At 43.4% G+C, this 22,091-nt stretch overlaps 1 protein-coding gene across 1 annotated transcript in view; it reads right to left on the bottom strand.

Moving 5' to 3' along the window:
* The window catches only part of zgc:110789 (Xan_ur_permease domain-containing protein), a 71,369-nt gene that overhangs the window by 25,414 nt on the left and 23,864 nt on the right, over positions 1-22,091 (bottom strand). Inside the window, exons 6-9 of the mRNA XM_041216183.1 lie at positions 13,895-14,015; positions 12,920-13,076; positions 11,554-11,807; positions 10,180-10,344 (exon numbers count right to left, since the gene is read on the bottom strand). Coding sequence (XP_041072117.1) covers positions 10,180-10,344; positions 11,554-11,807; positions 12,920-13,076; positions 13,895-14,015 — 697 coding nt within the window. The remainder of the gene's footprint in view (positions 1-10,179; positions 10,345-11,553; positions 11,808-12,919; positions 13,077-13,894; positions 14,016-22,091) is intronic.

Raw genomic sequence — 22,091 nt, 5'->3', positions numbered from 1 at the left:
AGTTAAACATGATTTTCCCTTAAGGAATCCATGCTGGCTTTCATTAATTAACCTGCATTTGTCCATGTGACTATTAATTTTAACCTAGGTTATTGTTTCTAGAAGTTTCCTCACTACTGAATTTACACGGACTGGTCTGCAGTTGCTGGGCTTATTTTCACACCCTTTTTTTGAAAAAGGGTGTAATGTTGGCAATTCTGCAGTCCTCTGGCACTACCCTGAGTCTAAGGAAGACTGAAAAATTGTGGCCAGTGCCTCCACAATTTTCACACTCAGCTCCTTCAGTATCCCTGGATACATATCATCCAGTCCCAGTGCCTTACCAGCTTTAAGGGCAGAATTTTCTGCCTATCAGGCGGCCTGTGCAGGAGCGGGTGTGGATTGCTACCCGTGATTGGGTCCGTGCTGCCATTTTATGCGGGTGGGCCAATTAAGGCCCGCCCAGCGTGAAACGCGGCTCCCGAGGACAGCGGGACTGGGCAGGTGACGGCGGGTCTGCAGTGACTGTCGGGGCCCATGGAGACCCGGTGGCCTGTTTTAAAAAGCTGCTGCAGCCTTTCATAGGCTGTGAGTCATGGGCCAGTGGAAGGGCTCCCCCGAGCGCAGCTGGTGAGCAGGCCAGGCAGGCGGGTAGGGCAGGGGGGCGCTGTGCCCCTCGTCCATCCGATGATTGCCTTGCTGCCCTCCTCGAGGAGGTAACAGTACGACAGGAGGTCCTGGTATCCCAGGATAGGAGGAGGAGGCCCCCCCCCCACCCCACAACCAAACGTGCCTGGGAGGAGGTGGCGGAGGTGCTGAGCTCCCACGACATGGTGCAACGCACCTGGATCCAGTGTGGGAATGCAATAGTTACAGGGGATTCAATTGTAAGGGGAACAGTTTCTGTGAACACAAACGAGACTCCAGAAAGGTATGTTGCCTCCCTGGTGCTAGGGTCAAGGATATCTCAGAGCGGCTACAGGACATTCTGAAGGGGGAGGGTGAACAGCCAGTGATCATGGTACACATTGGTACAAATGACACAGGTAAAAACAGGGATGAGGTCCTAAAAGCAGAATATAGGGAGTTAGGAAGTAAGTTGAAAAGTAGGACCTCAAAGGTAGTGATCTCAGGATTACTACCAGTGCCACGTGCTAGTCAGAGTAGAAATAGCAGGATATATCGGATGAGTACATGGCTGAAGAGGTGGTGTGAGGGGGAGGGTTTCAGATTCCTGGGACATTGGGACTGGTTCTGGGGGAGGTGGGGCCAGTACAACCTGGATGGGTTACACCTGGGCAGGACCGGGACTGATGTCCTAGGGGGAACATTTGCTAGAGTGGTTGGGGAGGGTTTAAACTAAAATGGCAGGGGGATGGGAATCTATGCAAGGAGTCAGAGGAAGGGGAATCAAGGACAAGAACAAAAGACAGAAAGCGGAATAAGAAAAGTGATAGTCAGAGAAATCAAGGGCCTGAATCAAACAGAGTCTCAGTGAAAAATAGTGGGAACGGGACAAGTAATGTTAAAAAGACAAGCCTTAAGGCTTTGTGCCTTAACACGAGGAGCATTCACAATGAAGTGGATGAATTAACCGCGCTAATAGATGTAAACAGGTATGATATAGTCGGGATTACGGAGACATGGCTGCAGGGTGACCAGGGATGGGAACTGAACATCCAGGGGTATTCAGTATTTAGGAAGGACAGACAAAAAGGAAAAGGCAGTGAAGCTGCATTGCTGATTAAAGAGGAATTAACGCAATAGTGAGGAAAGATATTGGCTCTGATGATGTGGAATCTGTATGGGTAGAGCTGAGAAATACTAAGGGGCAAAAAACGTTAGTAGGGGTTATATTTCGATCCCCAAGCTGTAGTGGTGATGTTGGGAATGGCATTAAACAGGAAATTAGAGACGTATGCAATAAAGGAACTTCTGTAATTATGGGTGACTTTAATCTGCATGTAGATTGGGCAAATCAAATTAGTAACAATACCATACAGGAGGAATTCCTGGAGTGTGCACGGGATGGTTTTCTGGACCAATACGTAGAGGAACCAACTAGAGAACAGGCCACTCTAGACTGGGTATTGTGTAATGAGAAAGGAATAATTGACAATCTAGTTGTGCGAGGCCCCTTGGGGATGAGTGACCAAAATATGACAGAATTCTTCATCAAGATGGAAAGTGACGTAATTGATTCTGAGACTAAGGTCCTGAATCTTAACAAAGGAAACTACGATGGTATGAAACCCGAGTTGGCTATGATGGATTGGGAAACGTTACTTAAAGGGATGACGGTGGATAGGCAATAGCAAGCATTCAAAGAACGCATGGGTGAACTGCAACAATTGTTTATTCCTGCCTGGCGCAAAAGTAAAACAGGAAAGGTGGCCAAACCATGGCTTACAAGGGGAATTAGAGATAGTATTAGATACAAGGAAGAGGCATACAAATTGGCTAAAAAAAACAACAGACCTGAGGATTGGGAACAGTTTAGAATTCAGTAAAGGGGGACCAAGGGATTGATTAAGAAAGGGAAAATAGAGTGCAAGAGTAAGCTTGTGGGGAACATAAAAACTGACTGTAAAAGTTTTCATAGGTATGTGAAGAGAAGAAGATTGGTGAAGAGGAATAAAGGTCCCTTACAGTTAGAAACAGGGGAATTTATAATGGGGAACAAAGAAAGGGCTGACCAACTAAATACATACTTTGGTTCTGTCCTCCAAAGGAGGACACTAATAACATACCAGAAATGTTGGGGAACACAGGGTTTAGTGAGAGGGAGGAACCGAAAGAAATCAGTAGTAGTAGGAAAATGGTGTTGGAGAAATTTATGGGATTGAAGGCTGATAAATCCCCAGGGCCTTATAATCTACATCCCAGAGTGCTTAAGGAAGTGGCCCTAGAAATAGTGGATGCATTGGTTGTCACCTTCCGAGATTCTATAGACTCTGGAACAGTTCCTACAGGTTGGAGGGTAGCTAATGTAACCCCACTATTCAAAAAGGGAGGAAGAGAGAAAACAGGGAATTATAGACCAGTCAGCCTGATGTTGGTAGTGGGAAAAATTCTACAGTGCATTATTAAAGATTTAATAGCTGAGCACTTGGAAAACAGTGGCAGAATTGGACAGAGTCAGCATGGATTTATGAAAGGGAAATAGTGCTTGAAAAATCTACTGGAATTTTTTGAGGATGTAACTAGTAGAGTTGATGATGGGGAGCCAGTGGATGAGGTTTGTTTGGACTTTCAGAAGGCTTTTGACAAAGTCCCACGTAAGAGATCGGCATGTAAAATTAAAGCGCATGGGCTTGGGAGTAGTGCATTGACATGGATAGAAAACTGGTTGGCAGACAGAAAATAAAGAGTAGGAATAAATGGCTCTTTTTCCAAATGGCAGGCAGCGATTAGTGGGGTACCGCAAGGATCGGTGCTGGGACCCCAGTTATTCACAATATATATTAATGATTTAGATGAGGGTACTAAATGTAATGTCTCCAAATTTGCAGATGACACAAAGCTGGGTGGGAGGGTGAGCTGTGAGGAGGATGCAGAGATGCTTCAGTGTGATTTGGACAAGCTGAGTGAGTGGACAAATGCATGGCAGATGCAGCATAATGTGGATAAATATGAGGTTATTCACTTTGGTGGCAAAAACAGGAAGGCAGATTATTATCCAAATGGCTATAACTTGAGAAAGGGGAATGTGCAACGAGACCTGGGTGTTCTAGTACACCAGTTGCTGAAGGTAAGCATGCAGGTGCAGCAGGCGGTAAAGAAGGCAAATGGTGCGTTGGCCTTCATAGCGAGAGGATTCGAGTACAGGAACAGGGATGTCTTGCTGCAATTGTACAGGGCCTTGGTGAGACCACACCTGAAATATTGTATGCAGTTTTGGGCTCCTAATCTGAGGAAGGATGTACTTGCTATAGAGGGAGTACAGCGAAGGTTTACCCGAATGATTCTTGGGATGGCGGGACTGACATTTGAGGAGAGACTGAGTTGGTTAGGATTATATTCGCTGGAGCTCAGAAGAATGAGGGGGGAGTCTTATAGAAACCTATAAAAGTCTAACAGGACTAGACAGAGTAGATGCAGGATGTTCCCAATGGTGGGGGGGTCCAGAACCAGGGGTCACAGTCTGAGGATACGGGGTAGACCATTTAGGACTGAGATGAGGAGAAATTTCTTCACCCATGGTGAGCCTGTGGAATTCGTTGAGTAGTTGAGGCCAAAACATTGTATGTTTTCAAGCTGGAGTTAGATATAGCTCTTGGGGCAAAAGGGATCAACGGATATGGGGAGAAAGCGGGAACAGGCTATTGAGTTGGATGATCTGCTATGATCATAATGAATGGCAGAGAAGGCTCGAAGGGCTGAATGGCCCAATCCTGCTCCTAGTTTCTATCTAAAACTATCATATCTTTCATAATATTTTGTGGGGTATTGTAAAGTAGGCTTATGTTAGTGTGTGTGTGGATAGTTCTGTCTGTGTGACTGATTTAATTAAATTAGAGATGGATAGACTGCAAGGTTGAAATTATCAAAGAAGTTATGTGTAAAAGGGCATGTGAAATGCTAATGAATGAGTAAAGTCAGCAGATAGTGTGTGAATGAAATTTGCATTTTAAGTGGAGAGGTGTTTGGTTTTCAAAGAGACGTGGTAGGATGTTTACAACTAATGAGATAAATTAGGTAGGTTATTACATTGATTTTTCCCAAAAAGTGCTGACCATAATGACAGCATAAAAGATTTTAATATTATGGGAAAATTAAATTCCAAAGACATGTAGGAAAAATGAGATTTACAAATCAAAGAAGAAAAAATATATTTAAAAGGTTAGAAGGCTGAATGAGGGGTGGCTGTGTACTATCTGAAAGGTATAACTTGTGAAATAGACTTGAGGAAAAGCCTGTAGCCATTTTGTAGAAGTCTGCTATTCCAGTAGCCAAAGTGGTGTTGAAAGCCTTTGTAATTCCACTGTCGAGTGGGCGCTTGTGTTAACCTTGCTGGATTGCCTCTATAAATTTAAAATCTATTTTGGACTGTTGCCTTAAAGGTGGTTGTGTAGTTAAGGGTATGGTTGACTAGGAATTTTGGGGACTATATTATTAAGTAACTGTGCAACTGTAATCTTGTGTATATGTTTTACTTTTTTCTTTTGTTATTACATTTTTTAAATCTCTAAAGGTATTAGTGGACTCATTACTTCTGAATTCAGTGCACAAATCTCTTGTAATAAATACAAATTGCAAAACCGTTGTGATAGTGTGGCCAAGTTTCCCTTGTGGATTTGGTCAGCCTGGCAAAAACCACCTGCCATATTACAACAATACAGATGCAAAGTATTAATTTAATACCCGAGCTACGCTCTCTACCTCCATGTGTAAATCTCCTTTTTGGTCCCTAATTGCCCCTACTCCTCCTTTCACCAACCTTTTACTGTTTATATGCCTACAGAAGACTTTGTAATCCCCTTTTATGTTGGCTACCAATCTCTTCCCATGCTTCATCTTTGCTTCTCTTATTCACTTTTTCACCTCCCTCTGAACATTCTATATTCAGCCTGGTTCCCAATTGTATTTTCTTCCTAACATCTGTCTTCTTTACCTTAATTTATATCTCTTTCATTACCTAGGGAACTCAGGATTTGTTTGCCCTCTTTTGAGGGAATATACCTTGATGTGCTTGAACTGTATCTTCTTTGAAGGTAGCCCATTGTTTAGCTATTGTTTTTCTGCTAACCTTTGCCTCCAATTTATTTGGCCCAGATCTGTTCTTATCCCACTGAAGTTGGCTTTCCCCCAATTAATTATTCTTACTCTGGATTGTTCTTTTTCCTTTTTCACAGTCAGCCTAAACCTTATGATACAATGACCACTTCTCCATAAATGTTCTCCTACTGATACTTGGTCCACTTGGCTCACCGTATTCTCAAGAACCAGGTGCACCCTATAGTGATCCCACCATGACAATTAAACAAATCAGAGTGCAAAATTGTTAACTTGACAGGAAAATATCTCATTAGTTATTTATAACACTGTACAAACAATAATGATTTCAGTGACTGCCTCAGCCCTTATTAGCATTTTCTGAACATTGCACCATATGGAAACAGTGACATTAAATTCATATTGGGGGAAAGATTTGCAACAAGACCTTTTCCATTCTGTAGGAGCAGAAGAAAATGTTCCTCTGCCTGAGCACGTGGCATTATTCAATATAGTTATTTCAAACAAGGGGTATAATTGGATTTTATTTTATCAATAATCTCACAAGATAGGAAGATCAAATAACTCCTGAGCATCAAAGTGGAATGGTTGAACAACATAGGTTTTCACTATCAGTGAGAAGCATTAAAGCTCTCAGGTATCTCTGTGCAGCACAACTTTTACGAGGCCGGAGGGCAAAGACTGAATAGTTCACAATTGTATCTGTCTTTTCTTGATCAGCAAGTCTGCTGATTGCTGCTTCTCACTACAATATATTTTCAACATTGATTATGCAGCACAACTTTATCACAATATTTTAATATGTCATAATCTCATAAAAAGCACCAAGCTGATAAAAAGACAAAATCTAAGTCAATGGAAGACTCTTGAGAATCATGTGCAGTGTAAAGTGGGTTATTGATTCACTATTATTAGCCCATTATGCATTCTTGTCCTGGCAATTTCACCTCACAAAGCTGTTCATAATTAACTTTTATGAGCAACAGAATAAACAGGACTCTAGCCATAATTCCATCCTATGATCGCGAGATAATTATGGATGACAAAGGCACCTAGCCCAGCTCATCCATCCAGAATGACATACAAACATATGTATTAGAAGCCAGCCATTCAGCCCCTCATGTCTGCTCCACCATTTGATAAGATTGCCTACATTATACCAGTAACTACAACTGAAAAATACTTAATTGGCTGTAAAGCAATTTGGGACATCATGAAAGGTGCTGCATAAATGTAGTTTTTGGTCATTTTTTCATTACACCTGCATACAGTAGGCAGAGTGACTGTAGCAATGGTGAAATTGGAGGCCCAATGCTGAGTCTCTAAGGATAATTAACCATAGAGTAATCAACTGATGTTAGGAACGAGGCTACAAAGAAATCACTACATTTGCCAAACAATCCAGCTCTGTAGCTAACATCACCTTACCATTTTGACTTCTCTGGCGCCAACCCACTTTCATACAATTATGTTGTATACTGTGAATCTACAGCCTCTCCTCACATTCCGTACAATGTTACATTACATTTGTACTAAATAAATCTGTGAATAGTATTTGTAAAAAGTTCTAATTGTCGTTTGAGGTATGAGAAAAACAGGCAAATTAAGTGAAAAAATGTAATTAATAAATAAGAAACCCCAACAGTGACACCCCCACCCTCTACCCCTATCCATCTTCTCTTCAACTCCCCTTCCCCATCCCTTTCAATCTCTCCCTCACCCCATTCGCTCTCCGACCTCCCCTCGAACCCTTTCTCCACCCTCTCCCTCCACTTACACCCAATCTCAACCAACCTCCTCTGCAACCATCCCTCCTAACTCCCCCAAAGACCCAACCTCCCCACCAACCCCTCAACCTCCCTCCCACTCCCCAACTCAGTGAAATTGCCTGACCAGCTTTTTAAAAATTGCAACTCTCAGTCTAACAATTGCATTTTTTAAAGCCAGTCTTTCAGAACTGAAGCTCAGAACAGTGTAGATGATTTGAGAACTCCATTTAAAACACTGAGCCCAGCCATCACCAACCCACCACCCCGAAAGCCCCAGTTTTTGGCACTGTCTGCACTCTCCTCTCCAGGGCCCTGCTTTACAGTACTATTATCCCAGTCTATAGCCAGATAGTTAAAGTCCCCCATTATATCTACTCTGTAATTTTTGCATTTCTCTGTATTTGTTCGTCTACATCCTTCCCACAAGTTGATGACCTATAGACTACACCGAGCAACGTAATTGTGCCGTCTGTGTTCCTTAGCTCTAGCCAAATCATTTGTGCGCTTGACCTCTCTGGGACATCCTCTTTCTCCAGCATGTCAATGTTCTCCTTAATCAATACCACCACCCCTCCCCCTTTTCTTCTTTTCCTTTTTTTTCTGGACGCCTTGTATCCAGGAATATTTAACACCCAGTCCTGCCCTTCATTGAGCCAGCTCTATGTTATAGCCACAACATGGCAATCTGTGCCTGTAATTCACTAATCTTATTTACCACACCCTGTGCTTTCACATAAGTGCACAGTAACTCTGATTTATACTTTATTACTTTCTCCTTTACTCTGACCCCACCAATTAATTTATTATTCCTTATTCTAGTGCTATCTATCTCTCCCGGTATTCTGCGCACCTTGGTATTCTCCTTTGATATTATCTCCTGGTTCCAATACCACTGCCAATTTAGTTTAAACCCTCCCCAATAGAACTAGCAAAATGCCCACAAAGCACTCAATCCCAAGTCTGTTGAGGTGCAGCCCGTTTGATTTGTGCAGGTCCCATCTCCTCCACTGTCCGAAGGATGTAAAGTCCTCTCTCCTGCACCATCTTTCCAGCTAATGCACTCATTTGCTTCATCCTTCTATTTCTATACTCATTTGTGCATGTGGTACTGGGAATAATCCAGAGATTACAATTTTTTGGGCCCTGCTTGCTAATTTCCTACCTAGCTCCCTAAATTCTGACTGCAGGACCACATCCCTCTTTCTGCCTATGTTGTTTTTACCAATTAAACCACGGCTGAAGGCTGTTCACCCTCCCACTAATCCTTCCTGCACCCCTCATTCCCCAATCCCTCCCGCGCCTCCACTCCCCAACAGGGTGCTCTGCAACATCCTTAACCCGGGAGGCAACATACCATCCTGGATTCTCGTGTGCAGCACAGAAATGCCTAACTGTTCCCCTATTGAATCACCCATCACTATTGCTTTTGCAGTCTTCCTTGTATCTCCGTGTACAGCTGAGCCACCATGGTGGCATGGATTTGGCTCTGGTTGCACTTCCCAGATGAACCGTCACTCTCATTAGTATTCAGAACTGAATACTAGTTGGAGAGTGGGATGTGCTCAGGGGGCTCTTGCACTACCTTCCTGTTTCTACTTCACTGTCTGGTGGTCACCCATTCCCTCTATCCCTGCGGGGTGACCACATCTATAAAAATACTATCCACAAAACTCTCAACCTCATGGATGTGCTACAGTAAGGCCAGCTACTGCTCAAGTTCTCAAACCCAGAGCTCAGGCTATTGCAAACCGATGGCACTTCCAGCACAAATGGTTATCCAGGACACAGGAAGCATCCTGGAGTTCCCACATAGCACAGGATGTGCGCCCTAGAAGTTAAAGCAGCTCTGCCATTTCTCTGTTAATCAATGGCCTTACTATTTCTAATAAATCTCACTCCTGTGAATAAACCTTTATCAATATTAGTAAAACTTACTGCTATTAATAAACCTTACCAATACTAATAAACATTACTGATACTGATAAACCTGACTAATACTTAATACACCTTACTTGGTGTAAGCATTACTTTGTGTAAGCCTTACTTTAAAAAAGGAACAGTAAGGCTTGCCAGTTTATACCCTAGTCTTTCCGCTGCTCACCTGCTGCTCGCCAACTGATCTCTCACTTTCTCCACATTGTTTATAACCATGCCCTGGTCTCATTCTTTCCTAATGCTCACTGACTCTAAAGTCCACCAGCCGCCATGATGGATTTTAAACCCATGTCCCCAGGAAATTAGTCTGATTACAAGTCCAGTGACATTACCAGTAGGTTACAGTCTTCCCCTACTGCACATTCCTCCCAGTCTGCTTCATAATGATCCTGATCTGCTTCACGCTCCTCCTGGCCTGCTTCACAGTGATAATGATCTGCTTCACACTCCTCCCAGTCTCTTAGCACTTAGAAATCAGTGACTGTTTCCAAAACAAAGGAGCAGAATTCTTCACACATGAATTACAAGAAACATCTAGATTGCACTGTGTCCAAGTTATTGAGCAGAAATGTTCACATACCAGCTTCACAGAATGAATGCCATTTATGGGGATTAGAATGAAAAAGAGAAGACAGTGAGAAAAGTAATTTAGGAGAAGAAAATTTTTTTCTCATCTGATGGATGAAATTTTGGATTCTAAAATATAGAGTCGTTCAATGAATTGGAAAAAGTAAAGGAAATGGTCACTGCTTCAACATACCTGCAAATTCGAAATTCCAGCAGCTATAATAACTCCAAACATCACCATCAACATTCCACCTATTACTGGCTGTGGGATGGTGCTGAAAATTGCTCCAATTTTTACAAATATTCCCACGAGGAGCATTAGAATTCCACTGGAGAGTATAACTGTACGACTTCCCACCTGAAATCAGAGAGAGTGAGAGATTGTACAAGTATAACATTTCCATTTTCTACTCCAGCCATTCTTTGCTGGGTATGACTCAATTTACTATCAATTTGTTGTAGGCTTTGTGCGGTGGTCTTGTTGCACATTTGGAATGAGATTGTGGGAGCTTTACAAAGGCAGAAGAGGAGACCTTCATCCCACTGAGTTAGAACCCACTGTGCCACATAGTCTCCCACACAATTCAAACTTTACCCTGAAAAACGGTATTGAATGCCAAGGCTGATGAAAGGATAGTTTTGGGAGAGGGGATCCTTGTGCCTGGGGAATTTCAGGACAAATTCTTGTTAGTATATTTAAAAGTAGATGTAGATTGAATTAACCTGTTGGGCCTCATTTTCTAGCTTCAGACTTTTCTTATGCTGGCAAGAGGCAGGTGCCTGGTACACCCAAAACTGAATGAGATAAAGCAGGAGAATGTCTTATTAATGAGAGTTAAAGAACTTATCTAATATCTCCCTCTTTGGCTTAGCGTCAATTGTTTTCCCTATGCATCTCTGTAAAGTGCCTTGGGACTTTCTTTCTATGTTAATGGTATTATATAAATTCCATTGCTTTGCCGTGATTGGTTCTTTTTAATCATTTCAATTATGAGTTTCTGGCAAAGCCCCTAGATGCTGAGTTTCCAGTCACATCATGGTATTCCAAAAAGATTCTGAGAAGAAGAAGGAATGAAGAGTTAGTTTCCTGGGCTATGACCTCATACTGGTAACCAGCTGGTTTCAGGAATACTCAATGCTACAGACCAGGGAGAGATTTAGGTTCAAATCCTCTTTCACTCTCTTCCTGGTTTGAGCTAAATCAAATGATGGGCAAGTGTTTGATGCCTCCTGTACAGGGAGACTAGGAGCAGGCTACATCTCCATGTTCTCCATCCCACAATTCTGGGTAGGGTATTAAAAATACCAAAAAGGGCTTACTTTAACATTCTCACAATGAATACAGTATTTTTTTTATGGAGAAAATTCTCAATTCTGCAGATTTAGGTTATGTTTATGCATCTTTAACAGTTAATTATGGAGCAAGTGAGTGGGCATAGTTAGTAGTGAATAGAGATGGGGAAACAATGACTACCTTTCAAATAATATTAAAATAATATAAACCACTATTTTGAAATTATTTACAGCTTGAGGGAAACTGCTTCCCGTTTGAGCCTTCAGTTTATACCTTAGTGATACCCAGAGCACCAACATTCTCACTGTAGGAGGTCGTTCCATTGCCTGTTCCCCATGCTCCAGCGAGGAGACAACCAATTCCTTCAATGCCAATCCCTCGATTAATTGCATCTTTTGGAGGAGCAGGAGCACCACAGAGCCGAGCGCAGGCATGATAATCTCCAACAGACTCAATCATTGAAGAGATCACTCCAGCCAGAATTCCAAAAACGCCAGCAAGGCTGACTGTTGGTAATCCCCACTGCCCTGAGCACAGAAAGACAAATTCTATCATATTACAGTCTCCAGTATTGGACAATGTCACATTTCATTGTATGATCTCACAGCCTGTGATAGCAGACTGTAGTGTAACAGTGTGACATACTAACGTCTGATTTTAACTTTGGGTGGCAGTCTTGCAGGCAGTGAATTATCCTGACCTCGCTAGTGTGGGACCTGGGAGACTGAAGTGGTAGCTGCCTGATGGGCAAGAGCAGAATGACAGGTGGCAGGAGGCCACTGCTGGTGATTGAAGGAACGATGCCCACACTCACCAGAAGATGGTACTCCTACTCCCACTGATGCCACAATGTAAATACTTTAAAGGAGGTGATTTATTTTCATGAGTCTTTTAAGCCCTGACCCCTCTTCCTACTCAGTCAACTTGGCAGGAAAGATTTTACACGTTCCTGTGCAGGCCTCTGAATAAAATAGCAGTGATGCCCTTGTGACATCATTGAAGCTTGATCTGCAATTTAAATGATGAGGCAATCCCCACCAGTTCTTTCTTCCTGTCTGCTCAGAAGAGCAGGTTAAAATCAGAACCTTCGTGGAGAGAGCAGGTCTTCAGTTGCCTGTTCATTTTAATGATTTCAGCATTCAGCATTGGCTGAACTCATCAGCAGGGGGGCCAATATTATGAGTGGCTAGCTACAGGTAAAGCTAGCCTGTACTGCTTACAATCAACCTGAACCTCTTATGTGGCCAGAGTGTGTGCTGTGACACTGACATGGGAAAAACTACGGCATGACAAAACATGGGGGGGGCACGGGCTCCAAGGCTGCACTACAGCAGTGGTGCGAGAGCTGAAAAGGAGCAGAGATGTCCTATATCCGCAGGGGCCAGCAGGACCTCTAGACATGAGCTCAGAAGGCATTTGGAGCATATAGCCATGGAGGTCAGACTGGATGCCTGGAAGCAGTGCTGCAAGATGTTGAGTGACTTCACCCAAGTCTCCAAGGTCAGTGAATGCATCTTCGAATCCTACCCTTATCTTAGCAACTGGACCACTAACTTTGGACACTCCTCAATTCACCACTTCCCTATTCCTCACCTCATACTTGACATTCATAGCTTCTCATCTTTCCTATTCTACTTACCAGGGTAAGGGATACGAAACCAATCAGCACGCGTGATAACATCACTCTTTATATCCGTTCGTGCATAATATCCATAAGCATCAGGGTCATCAGGAAAGACACTAAAATATGTCAGTAGAAAACTAATAGTCCACGAAACCACAATCCCTAGAAGCACCTGAACATAAAATAAAACCACACACACTTAGAATAATCAGGCTGTTTCCTAAAAGTCACAAGTCTCTGGTTTAATTGAGATTTTAAAATGATGAGAATTTTAATCACTAGGGAAAGATTAATTCCTCTGATTGGGGAATTAGTGGTGAGGCATCATCAATTTAAACATGCCACTAAAAATGAGGAAGGAAGTTTGGAGAAATCTCATTATGCAGTGGGTTGTTGGAGCTTAGATATCTCTGCCAAAGGTCATTGTATCTTTTAAGGGAAATTTGGATATACATTTGAAATAGAGGAAGATAAAAAACTGTGGGGAGAGATCTGTTTTGTGTCTTTGTTCAACGTAAGAGTCCTATGTGAAATGATTTGGACTTGTGTCAACTTAATTTCTAGTGGAATTAAGTTCACAGTATTGAATTGTCACAAGATAATATAAAAAGAGACAGAAAAGCCATAGGATTCCTAGTGAGGGAAATGAAAGATCATCACACTAGCCAGGTAATAGATGCTTTTCTCAGGTTGGAGCTCAGCAGCAATATTTGTTCAGAGTAGAAGGAGTTTCACTTTGCATCTAACTGTGCTACAGCGTTCCTGATCTGGGACTGCCTAATGTGGAAATGAATGCCTGAAGAGGGAAGTATTACATTTCCCAGTACCAATATCCTTTACTTAGGAGCACAAAGTTCATCAAAAACATAAGAGTGGCAATGGTGTTCCTTACATTGTTTAGGTATTGCAGGTTGCTTCTGGCAATGGTGCTTGTTGTTTAATTTTAACATTCATAAGATTAAAATTATAATTATAAATATTAATACATACCGGGAATAGCTGGAATATGCTTAACCAATAAATGTGGCACTTTTTACTCCTGTTAAAAGCAGGAAGAGGTATTGGCACATTTCGCAAATACTGGGAGAATATTATGATGGAGCTTGCAGTCCTGAAATATATTAACAGTAACAAGGAATGTTAAGATTTGAACATATTTGAAACATTTCTTAAAGCATTTCTTGTACTAATCCTGCTCTGAGTAACTGGAGACTTGTTGCTTGGATTTGGCAAAAGGTTGCTCAACACCCAGTATTCAGTCCAGGTGGGTACTGTCACAGTGAGGCCCTCATGAAAGACAAATTTCAACATTCAGTTATGTTACTTGGTTGATGTTTTGATAAAACAGGAAATCTAGCTCCTGTGAATTTTGATCTCTGGACCACCACTTTATCCACCCAGTTTGAGAAATCTATTTTGGATTCAAGCTGCCATGGCAGGGAGAGATTGGGTGCTAAAGTTGTGTCTTGTCCACAGATTCTTTCACATAGTTAGCTATTTTGGCATGAGAAATAACTTTCTAAATATTCTAAATGAGACCTCCTTGGCAGAGCATAAATATCACATCTGGCTTCATATTTATTTGCATATTAACATTAAAAATCTTGCTAGGGTTCATACCTCCTGTTGTCATGATTTTTGGTTAGTTTTTCTGATAATATTGACCACTGTAAATTATTATTGTCCATATTTCCCATTCAGATTTTCTATGCTAACTGTCACAATGTTCTTCCAGGCTCTAACCTCTTTGTGCAGCAAGGTTCTGAAGTCTGTGTCCCGATTCTGTCACAGTCTTGTGTATGTAAAGTTTTCTGACATTGGGTAATGCTACAGGTTATTTACTATTTATTATTTTGTGATATTGACAGATTATCCAGTTGGAAATCATTTGATCCTTTCTATTGTATTTAATTAGTTCTTGAAACACTCATTGGATATTTACAAACTTGGTTCATCCTCCATTCTCTTTTATAAGAACATAAGAAATAGGAGCAGGAGTAGTCTTTTGAGTCTGCTCTACCAATCATTAAGATCATAACCAATCTTCTATTTCAATTCTGCCTTCCTCCATATCCCTTCCCCATATCCCATAATTCCCCTTGTAGCCAAAAATCTATCAACTGCTATCTTGAATATTCTCAATTACTGAACATCCACAGTTCTATAAAGTCATGAATTCCAATGAATCAGAATGCTTTGAGGGAAGGAATTTCTCCTCATCTTAGTCCTAAATGGCCAACTCCTTATTCTGAGACTGTGACCCTTTGTTCTAGATTTCCTAGCCCAGGGTAAACACTTTTTCAGCAACTACCCTGTCAAACCCCTTAAGATTTTATCTTTCAATAAGATCACCTTTCACTCTTCTAAAGCCCAGGGAATATAAGCCTAGTCTACTCAATCTCCCCTCATAGGACAACTTCCTCATCCCAGGAGACAGTCTGGTGAGCCTTTGTTGCACTCAATCTAGGGCAAGTATGTAATTCCTCAGGTAAGGAGATCAAAACAGCATATAGCATTCCAGACGTGGCCTCATCAATCATGTAATGAGAACTCTTGACTCTTATCCTCCAATCCATTTATAACTAAAGCTATCTTACCATTAGCCTTCCTAATTGCTTGCTGTAATTGCATATTAACTCTGTGATTCATGTACCAGGCAATTCTGAATGCAAGCATTTTCCAATTTCTCACCATTCAAAAAATATTCTGAGCTTTTATATTTCCTATGAAAGTGGACAACTTCATGCTTTGCCACATTGTGTTCCATCCATAATGATCTTGGCCAGTTACCCAATCTGTCTACATTCCCTCAGTAGCCTCTTTGTGACCTCCTCACTTGTGTCTTTCCTACCTAACTTCATATTGTCAGCAAACTTGGATACATTACACTCAGTCCCCTCACTGAAGTCATTAATATAGACAGCCTACCATCCTGAAAACATCTAATTCATTCTACTCTCTGCTTTCTGTCAATTAATCAATCCTTAATCCATGCTAATATATCCCCAAATGCCCCAATCCCATGAAGACTAATTTTATGTAATAACCTCTTATGTGGCACCTTACCAAATGTTTTTTTGAAAATCCCAGTGCATCCATCCTTGCCCATTCTTCATATTTCGAATCACAGTCTCAAAAAACTTTGACAGATTTGTCAAACACCACTTATCTTTAATAAATCAGGTTATCATGATTTTCTAAATGATCTGTTACCATGGGTGGAATCATCCCGGGTTTGCACTAAGTGTGTTGGCGGGCGGGAAAAAGGATGTTTTGCCAGCCCACAATGATGGCTTTTCACACTATTGTCCAAAACCCACCTCATTAATCGTGCGTTCCCGGGAAATATGCTGTTACAATGGCGGCAGGCTCTCATTCACCCACCATGCCATTACCTCGCCACTTCATCACGCCAGGCACCATATTTAAAGTGCCATCATGTACAGCCCTCTCAGTGCTTCCAGGCCAGGACTGCTGCACAGAAGACATGGCCCTGAAAGTCAAAAAGACTGCAGTCCCCAGGTTTAATGGCGTGTCCTTCGAGCACCCTTTGGATGAAGTGGAGGCCTGCTATGATATCCTCTACCCCAGCTCTGGCTGCAGGAGGGGCAGCAACATCACCAATCCAACATGGGAGGCAATGGCAGCAGTAGTCAGTGCCAATGCCCTACAAAAGAGGACAGCCACCCAGCACCGCAACAGGATGAATGGTCTCGTCCATTCTGCCAAAGGAAGTCACTCTTCTCATCATCCTCAACTCACACACTCACAAACCCATCACACATCCACAGGGATCTCACACCTCAAGGGATAACATCACTAACACTCACACACACCCTCACATCTCCATCGGGCTCATATCCTCTCGAGAATGCACTCCCATCTCGTCCATGTCTCCGGTCACGACACAAACAGTCCATGCAATGTCATGTGCCTGCTCACGCTACCTCCATCTGTTTTCCTCCAGGAGAAGCTGGCTGACAACAGCAGGGAGAGGTCCCAGACCAGGGATGGAGTGGCCCACACTAGGTCTCTCACTTACTTTGAGGTGCCATCATGCTGACTGGTGAGGGCGTGGACTGTGCCTGCAGAAACAGCGAGGTTGGCGACAAACACCCTTGTGAGAATCCTGCACCACATTGTCCCTCTCTCAATGCTCTGAGTGCTCTCTCTCCTGCTATTAGTTTTGCTGCCATGCACTAATTATCTCTAATTTGCTTCACAGGAAGCTCTGTTAAGTGACTGACACCCTCAGCCAGCCAGTCCCTCAGCTCCATCCTCGTCCTCACCTCCAGCCAAGAGGACACCTTCTCCATTGAAGAGCTGGAAATAAGCAGCCTGGAAGACCCGTCACAGCACTTACCCACACCCTGCACCAGCGCAGAGACACACACTTCATTGTGACCTAGATCTAGAGCAGGTTCAGGTTCACAATCTGGTGGTTACCACATGGACACGTGTCCGCAGTTGGAGGAGGCAGGTTCAGCCAAGCTTCCTGGCATAAGGAGGACTGCTGGGGAAGAGGCATCTGTGAGACCTGAGTCAGATGATGAACCTCTGGATTTGGCCTTCCAATACATCCTGGAGAGTCAGCAGAAGGTGTGGGATCATCACGCAGAGCTATTGGAAGCCCTCAATAGAGTGGCATGTAAGTCAGAGGAGTGCGTCTGCCTGCTCTCTGATGAAGTGGTGCCTACATGTGCGAGAATTGAGGTCTCCACGGGGAGGATGGTGGGTGCCATGGAGACTCTGGTCCAGCAGAATGTGGAGATGCATGCAGACCTGCACTCCATCACGGGAGACCTGGGTGAGTTCTTGCAGTGGCAACGCGAGAGAGAAATGGGGGACCTCAATGTTCCCCCTCATGCTCCTTCCCCTCAAGGAGCCAGGCCAGGGCCCTTAGGCACCCAAAGGATGGAGAAGCAGCAGAGGACACCCCTAGGTCAGGAATCTCATAGTCTGTCTGCTCCCTCTGAGCCCCCTTGGCTTGTGACCCCCTCAACATCATCCTCTGTCACTGCAGAGGGAGCAGCTGGATACAGGAGGATGTCAAAGCAAGCCAGGACCCTCAAGGCCTTGGCTTTCCAGAGGAACCATTCCAAAGCCATCAGAGGTGACAGAGCCAACCATTGCACAGGCTGTCTCCACCCATCCTGCGGATGTCAAGTCTGCACCTAGAAGTCTAAGCCATTCAAAAGTTAAGAAATTCTGATCACAGTTGGTTGCATGGCTACAATTTGGAAATATATTCACATTCACTGAATGTGTCCTTCAACTTCATTTACAGGCTTCTCAAGGCCTCCCACTGCATCTCCCACCACTAGCAGTGCAGCTGCACACAGCCAGGCCACGAGTGATTCTGGAGGGAGAAGCGTGTGTGTGGCAGGGCCTTTCGGAACCTCGTGCAAGCACTCTGCCACGCACACAGATCCTTCCCACATCACACTCATCTCACTGGCCTAAGCATTTTCAATGCTGCCTGCTGGGATCCGCTTTCAGTTGAGCATCTGAGCTGACCTGATTGTACTCTCATGCAGCAGCTGATCTCACCAACCACAATGATTTGGCAAGCATGGTAGTGCTACAGCTTTTCTTGTGCTCCCCTGTCCTTTCCCCTCCCCCAGTCATCCATTTTTTTTTTCCCCATCACTGCTGACCGCTCTGGCATCACCTTCCACCTCCCCATCGTGACCTACCAGCCACAACCCTTTTCTTTCAGGGATGTCCAGGTGAACGTGTACATTCCCTTCCTTCCTGAAAACCCCACCTCACCCACATTAACCTCCTCGACCTCCTCCTTCCTACCCCCAGGGTCCATGTCTGCCTCGGAGTCCCCACCAACCACCCTTGCTGCCCCTTACACTGATACCGTTGCACCCTCACCCTCCCACCTCACTCTGCCCTTGGTCATTCTCACCATTCCCTTGTACCACACCCACCCTCAGTTCACTTCCCAGGAGGCAGTCATGGACCCATCAGAACCCTCCCTTGTACTTTCAACTGAATACCCCCCTGCCACCCCTGCCAGACTCCATCTCACCTTCCTCTCCACCCCCTTGACCGTCATCCATTGTGGGCAGACCTTCAACGGTGAATTTCTACCTCCTGTGAACTGCTTTGAAGCGGAGCCATGTCCATGAGAATCCACCCAGCCTGCCATGGTCATTCCTCCAGGGTCCTGTTGCTGCTGGGCTCCAGCATCTTGCTCCTCAGATGTCAATGATGTGAGCAAGGCCCTGGTGATAATTCCCGACTTCTGCAAGTCACACTTGTCAAGACGTGTTCTACACGATGTGGACTGGCGATCCAGCATGGGGAGGGGGCAGGGTGATTCCAGCAGGCTGGCCTTATAATGATATCTAGATCTATTACAATGAGGTTCCCAATGTCCAACAGTGGGAAGTGTGGCCTGCCATTGCCGGGCAGGGCGGATGATTGCAAACTGGTTTCACGATGTCAATTTTTGGCCTTCTCACCATATTGTCTGTTCATGCTGCTGAACATACAGGCACAGAAAATTCCATCTCATGTCCCTAATAATAGATTCTAGCACTTTGCTCATTACTGATGTTAGGCTAATTGGTCTTTAGCTCCCTGTTTTCTCTAATCCTCTTTTCTATGTTTACTACCTTCTAATCCTTGAGAAATGTTATAGGATATAAGGAATCTTGGGACACCAAAACCAATGTATCCACAATATCTCCAGCTACCTGGTTTAAAACCCTGGGATGTAGGTCATCAAGCCCAGGGAATTTGTTGCCATTAGTCCCATTAATTTCTCCCAATACAATTTCTTATATTGATTTCTTTAAATTTCTCATTCTTGCTAGACCCTTCATGGAATGTATATTTGTTGCAAATTATGTATTAACCCCTTAGTTGATAGCCATTGCTTGTCTACTTACATATGTTTAATGTAATTTTCCCAATCGACCTTAGCAAAATTTCCTCTCATACCTACATAATTTTCTTTGTTTAGATTTAAGGCCCAAGAGGAATAAGATGCATAAATGAGTGTCATGCCCAGAAGACATAAGGAAAATATATATGTCCATATCATCCTGGCTACTTTTAAAATTATTATTTTTAAAAATGGGCAAAGGCTTTACACTGACTGAAGCCTGACTAACTACGGCTCACACAAAAGGAATTTCTAGCCTTCAGAAAACAACAGGGACCTCGTTATCACTAAAGAGATGCTAATGCTCCCTGTGGCTGCAGAAATCAAATTCCAAGGAAATGTACAAAAACCTGTTACATTTCTGAGGCAGAGTTCTGGCCAATGGACACAATGCGTCTGAGGGGTCAAAGGGATCCTAAAACTGCTGAAACTTATTAATGGATGAAACATTAACCACCTCAAGAATCCAGATCAAGAAGATAGATCCTTTGTCCAAACCAAGGAGGAGAAGTGAGAGTTATGTCACATGACACCCTCTAAGCTGCTAGAACCTGTAATATTGCCGTGTGAAGGTGGACAAAGGCAGTCTGCCATCTTCCATCAACCAAACAGCAGCAGAACCAGAGCTCTGTCCAGGTTTACATTGTCTGGCCCTCATCTCCACTGTTTCTACTGGAACATTTGAGCTTCTGTAACATTGCCTACTACAAAACTGATTCATCACTACATGCTTCTCCCATCGTGGAAGTCAGTGCTACTGGAAAAGCAGATTACTCTGCAGCAGCTTCAGCCTGCTAACCTCTGAAGGAATACACCATTGGACTTTTAATTCTGGACTCTGAACTCACGTGAAACAATAATTCTTATCTTCTCTGTGGTCTTTGCCCTGTACCTCTTTCTTCCCCTGATCCCTCTTTTATTGAGTGAATGCAAAAAGGTAGTGTGGGACACTGCGAACCCTCCTTCCTGTGATTTGAGTGTCTGGAATCTAAACTAACCCTCCAATTTTACCCTCCCTTGGGTTTGCTGTGGGGTTATTAATAGAGGATTGAATCGCTCCAAAACTGAAGGGTTGGGAAAACTATGCCACCACTTATAAAAGGGAGAAATTTTAAATCAATAACATCTTGCTGTTTACGGATGGGTGGTGAGTGGAGAGATCAGGGCTGTTTTAAATTAAACCCCCTCCTGTCTGTAACATGAGACTGTTGGACTGGATTAGAGAAGAAAGATTGAAGTGATGTAGATGAAGCCGAAACAGGCTTGAGAGAAAAGGGGAGTAATGAAAGCAAAACAGATCAGACCCCAACTTTTAAAAGAAGGAACAAAGAAGATAAACTAGTTGGGGCCCACCCAGTGCATTTACAGTGTTGGAAGCCCAGACACCTGAGGAAAATTATTTGGCATTCCAAATGACCAAAAGTGGGTGCTGCAGACAAGATAGCGTCTGTAGCTAGGAAGGTTATAAGCCCATGATCAGAATGTAGCAGAGGGCCAGAATGCCTATCAGGAATTTCATTTAAAGGAAAAATGACCCCTAGTTTTTCTAAAAAGCCAGAAAAGCAGATGAACATTCTTAGAGATACTTGTTGTTTACAAACTTTGTTTGTAGCAGGAGATGGAGATTTTCTGCCTGAAAGCAGAGTGAATACCAGTGTGTTGATTAAGGGACTTACTGAGGAATGTGTAGCGGTGCCTTTAGTAAAGATATACCTGCAGGGTGGAGCTAGTTATGGGGCTAGTAATGGTGGGGATGATCCCATGCTTACCTATGCAGTGAGTGGACCTTTTTATTAGGTAATTACTTAGCTGGTTGTATAGATTTATCCCCAAAGCCTCTAGGGAAATCCATGGTGACTGGGAAGACTGAGGGGAACAAGCAAAATTCTGCACAGATACAGAAGGCTGAGGGAGTCCCTAAGATTTCATAAGTGATGATAGAGCCAGTGAAGATTAATGAGTCTAAATAAAAGCCAATGGAATTTAATCAGGCCAGAATATAGCCTGTAGAATTTAAAGAGGCCAAAGTAGAGCCAGGAGAAAGTAAAGGTGCTAGAAAAGAAGTAGCAGAGGTTGATGGGAATGTAACAGAGATATGGTTAGCAGAGACCTTCTTCCAAAATTTAAATTGGGACCAGTAAAGTTCCCAAACACAATGTGAGGGAGATGCCTCACCTAACTGAAGTGCCACTAGGGGGTAAACTGAAAGCTGGACAGCCACCTGCAGTGTCCCCAAGGACAGGCAACAAACTGGGGGAAAGCCCATCCCCAAACCAGGAAAAGGGG

This window comes from Carcharodon carcharias, chromosome 21 (assembly GCF_017639515.1).
Source record: "Carcharodon carcharias isolate sCarCar2 chromosome 21, sCarCar2.pri, whole genome shotgun sequence".
In the NCBI taxonomy this organism is placed as follows: domain Eukaryota; kingdom Metazoa; phylum Chordata; class Chondrichthyes; order Lamniformes; family Lamnidae; genus Carcharodon; species Carcharodon carcharias.
Note: the sequence above shows the minus strand (reverse complement) of the source record. Positions and strands in the feature narration are given on the sequence as shown.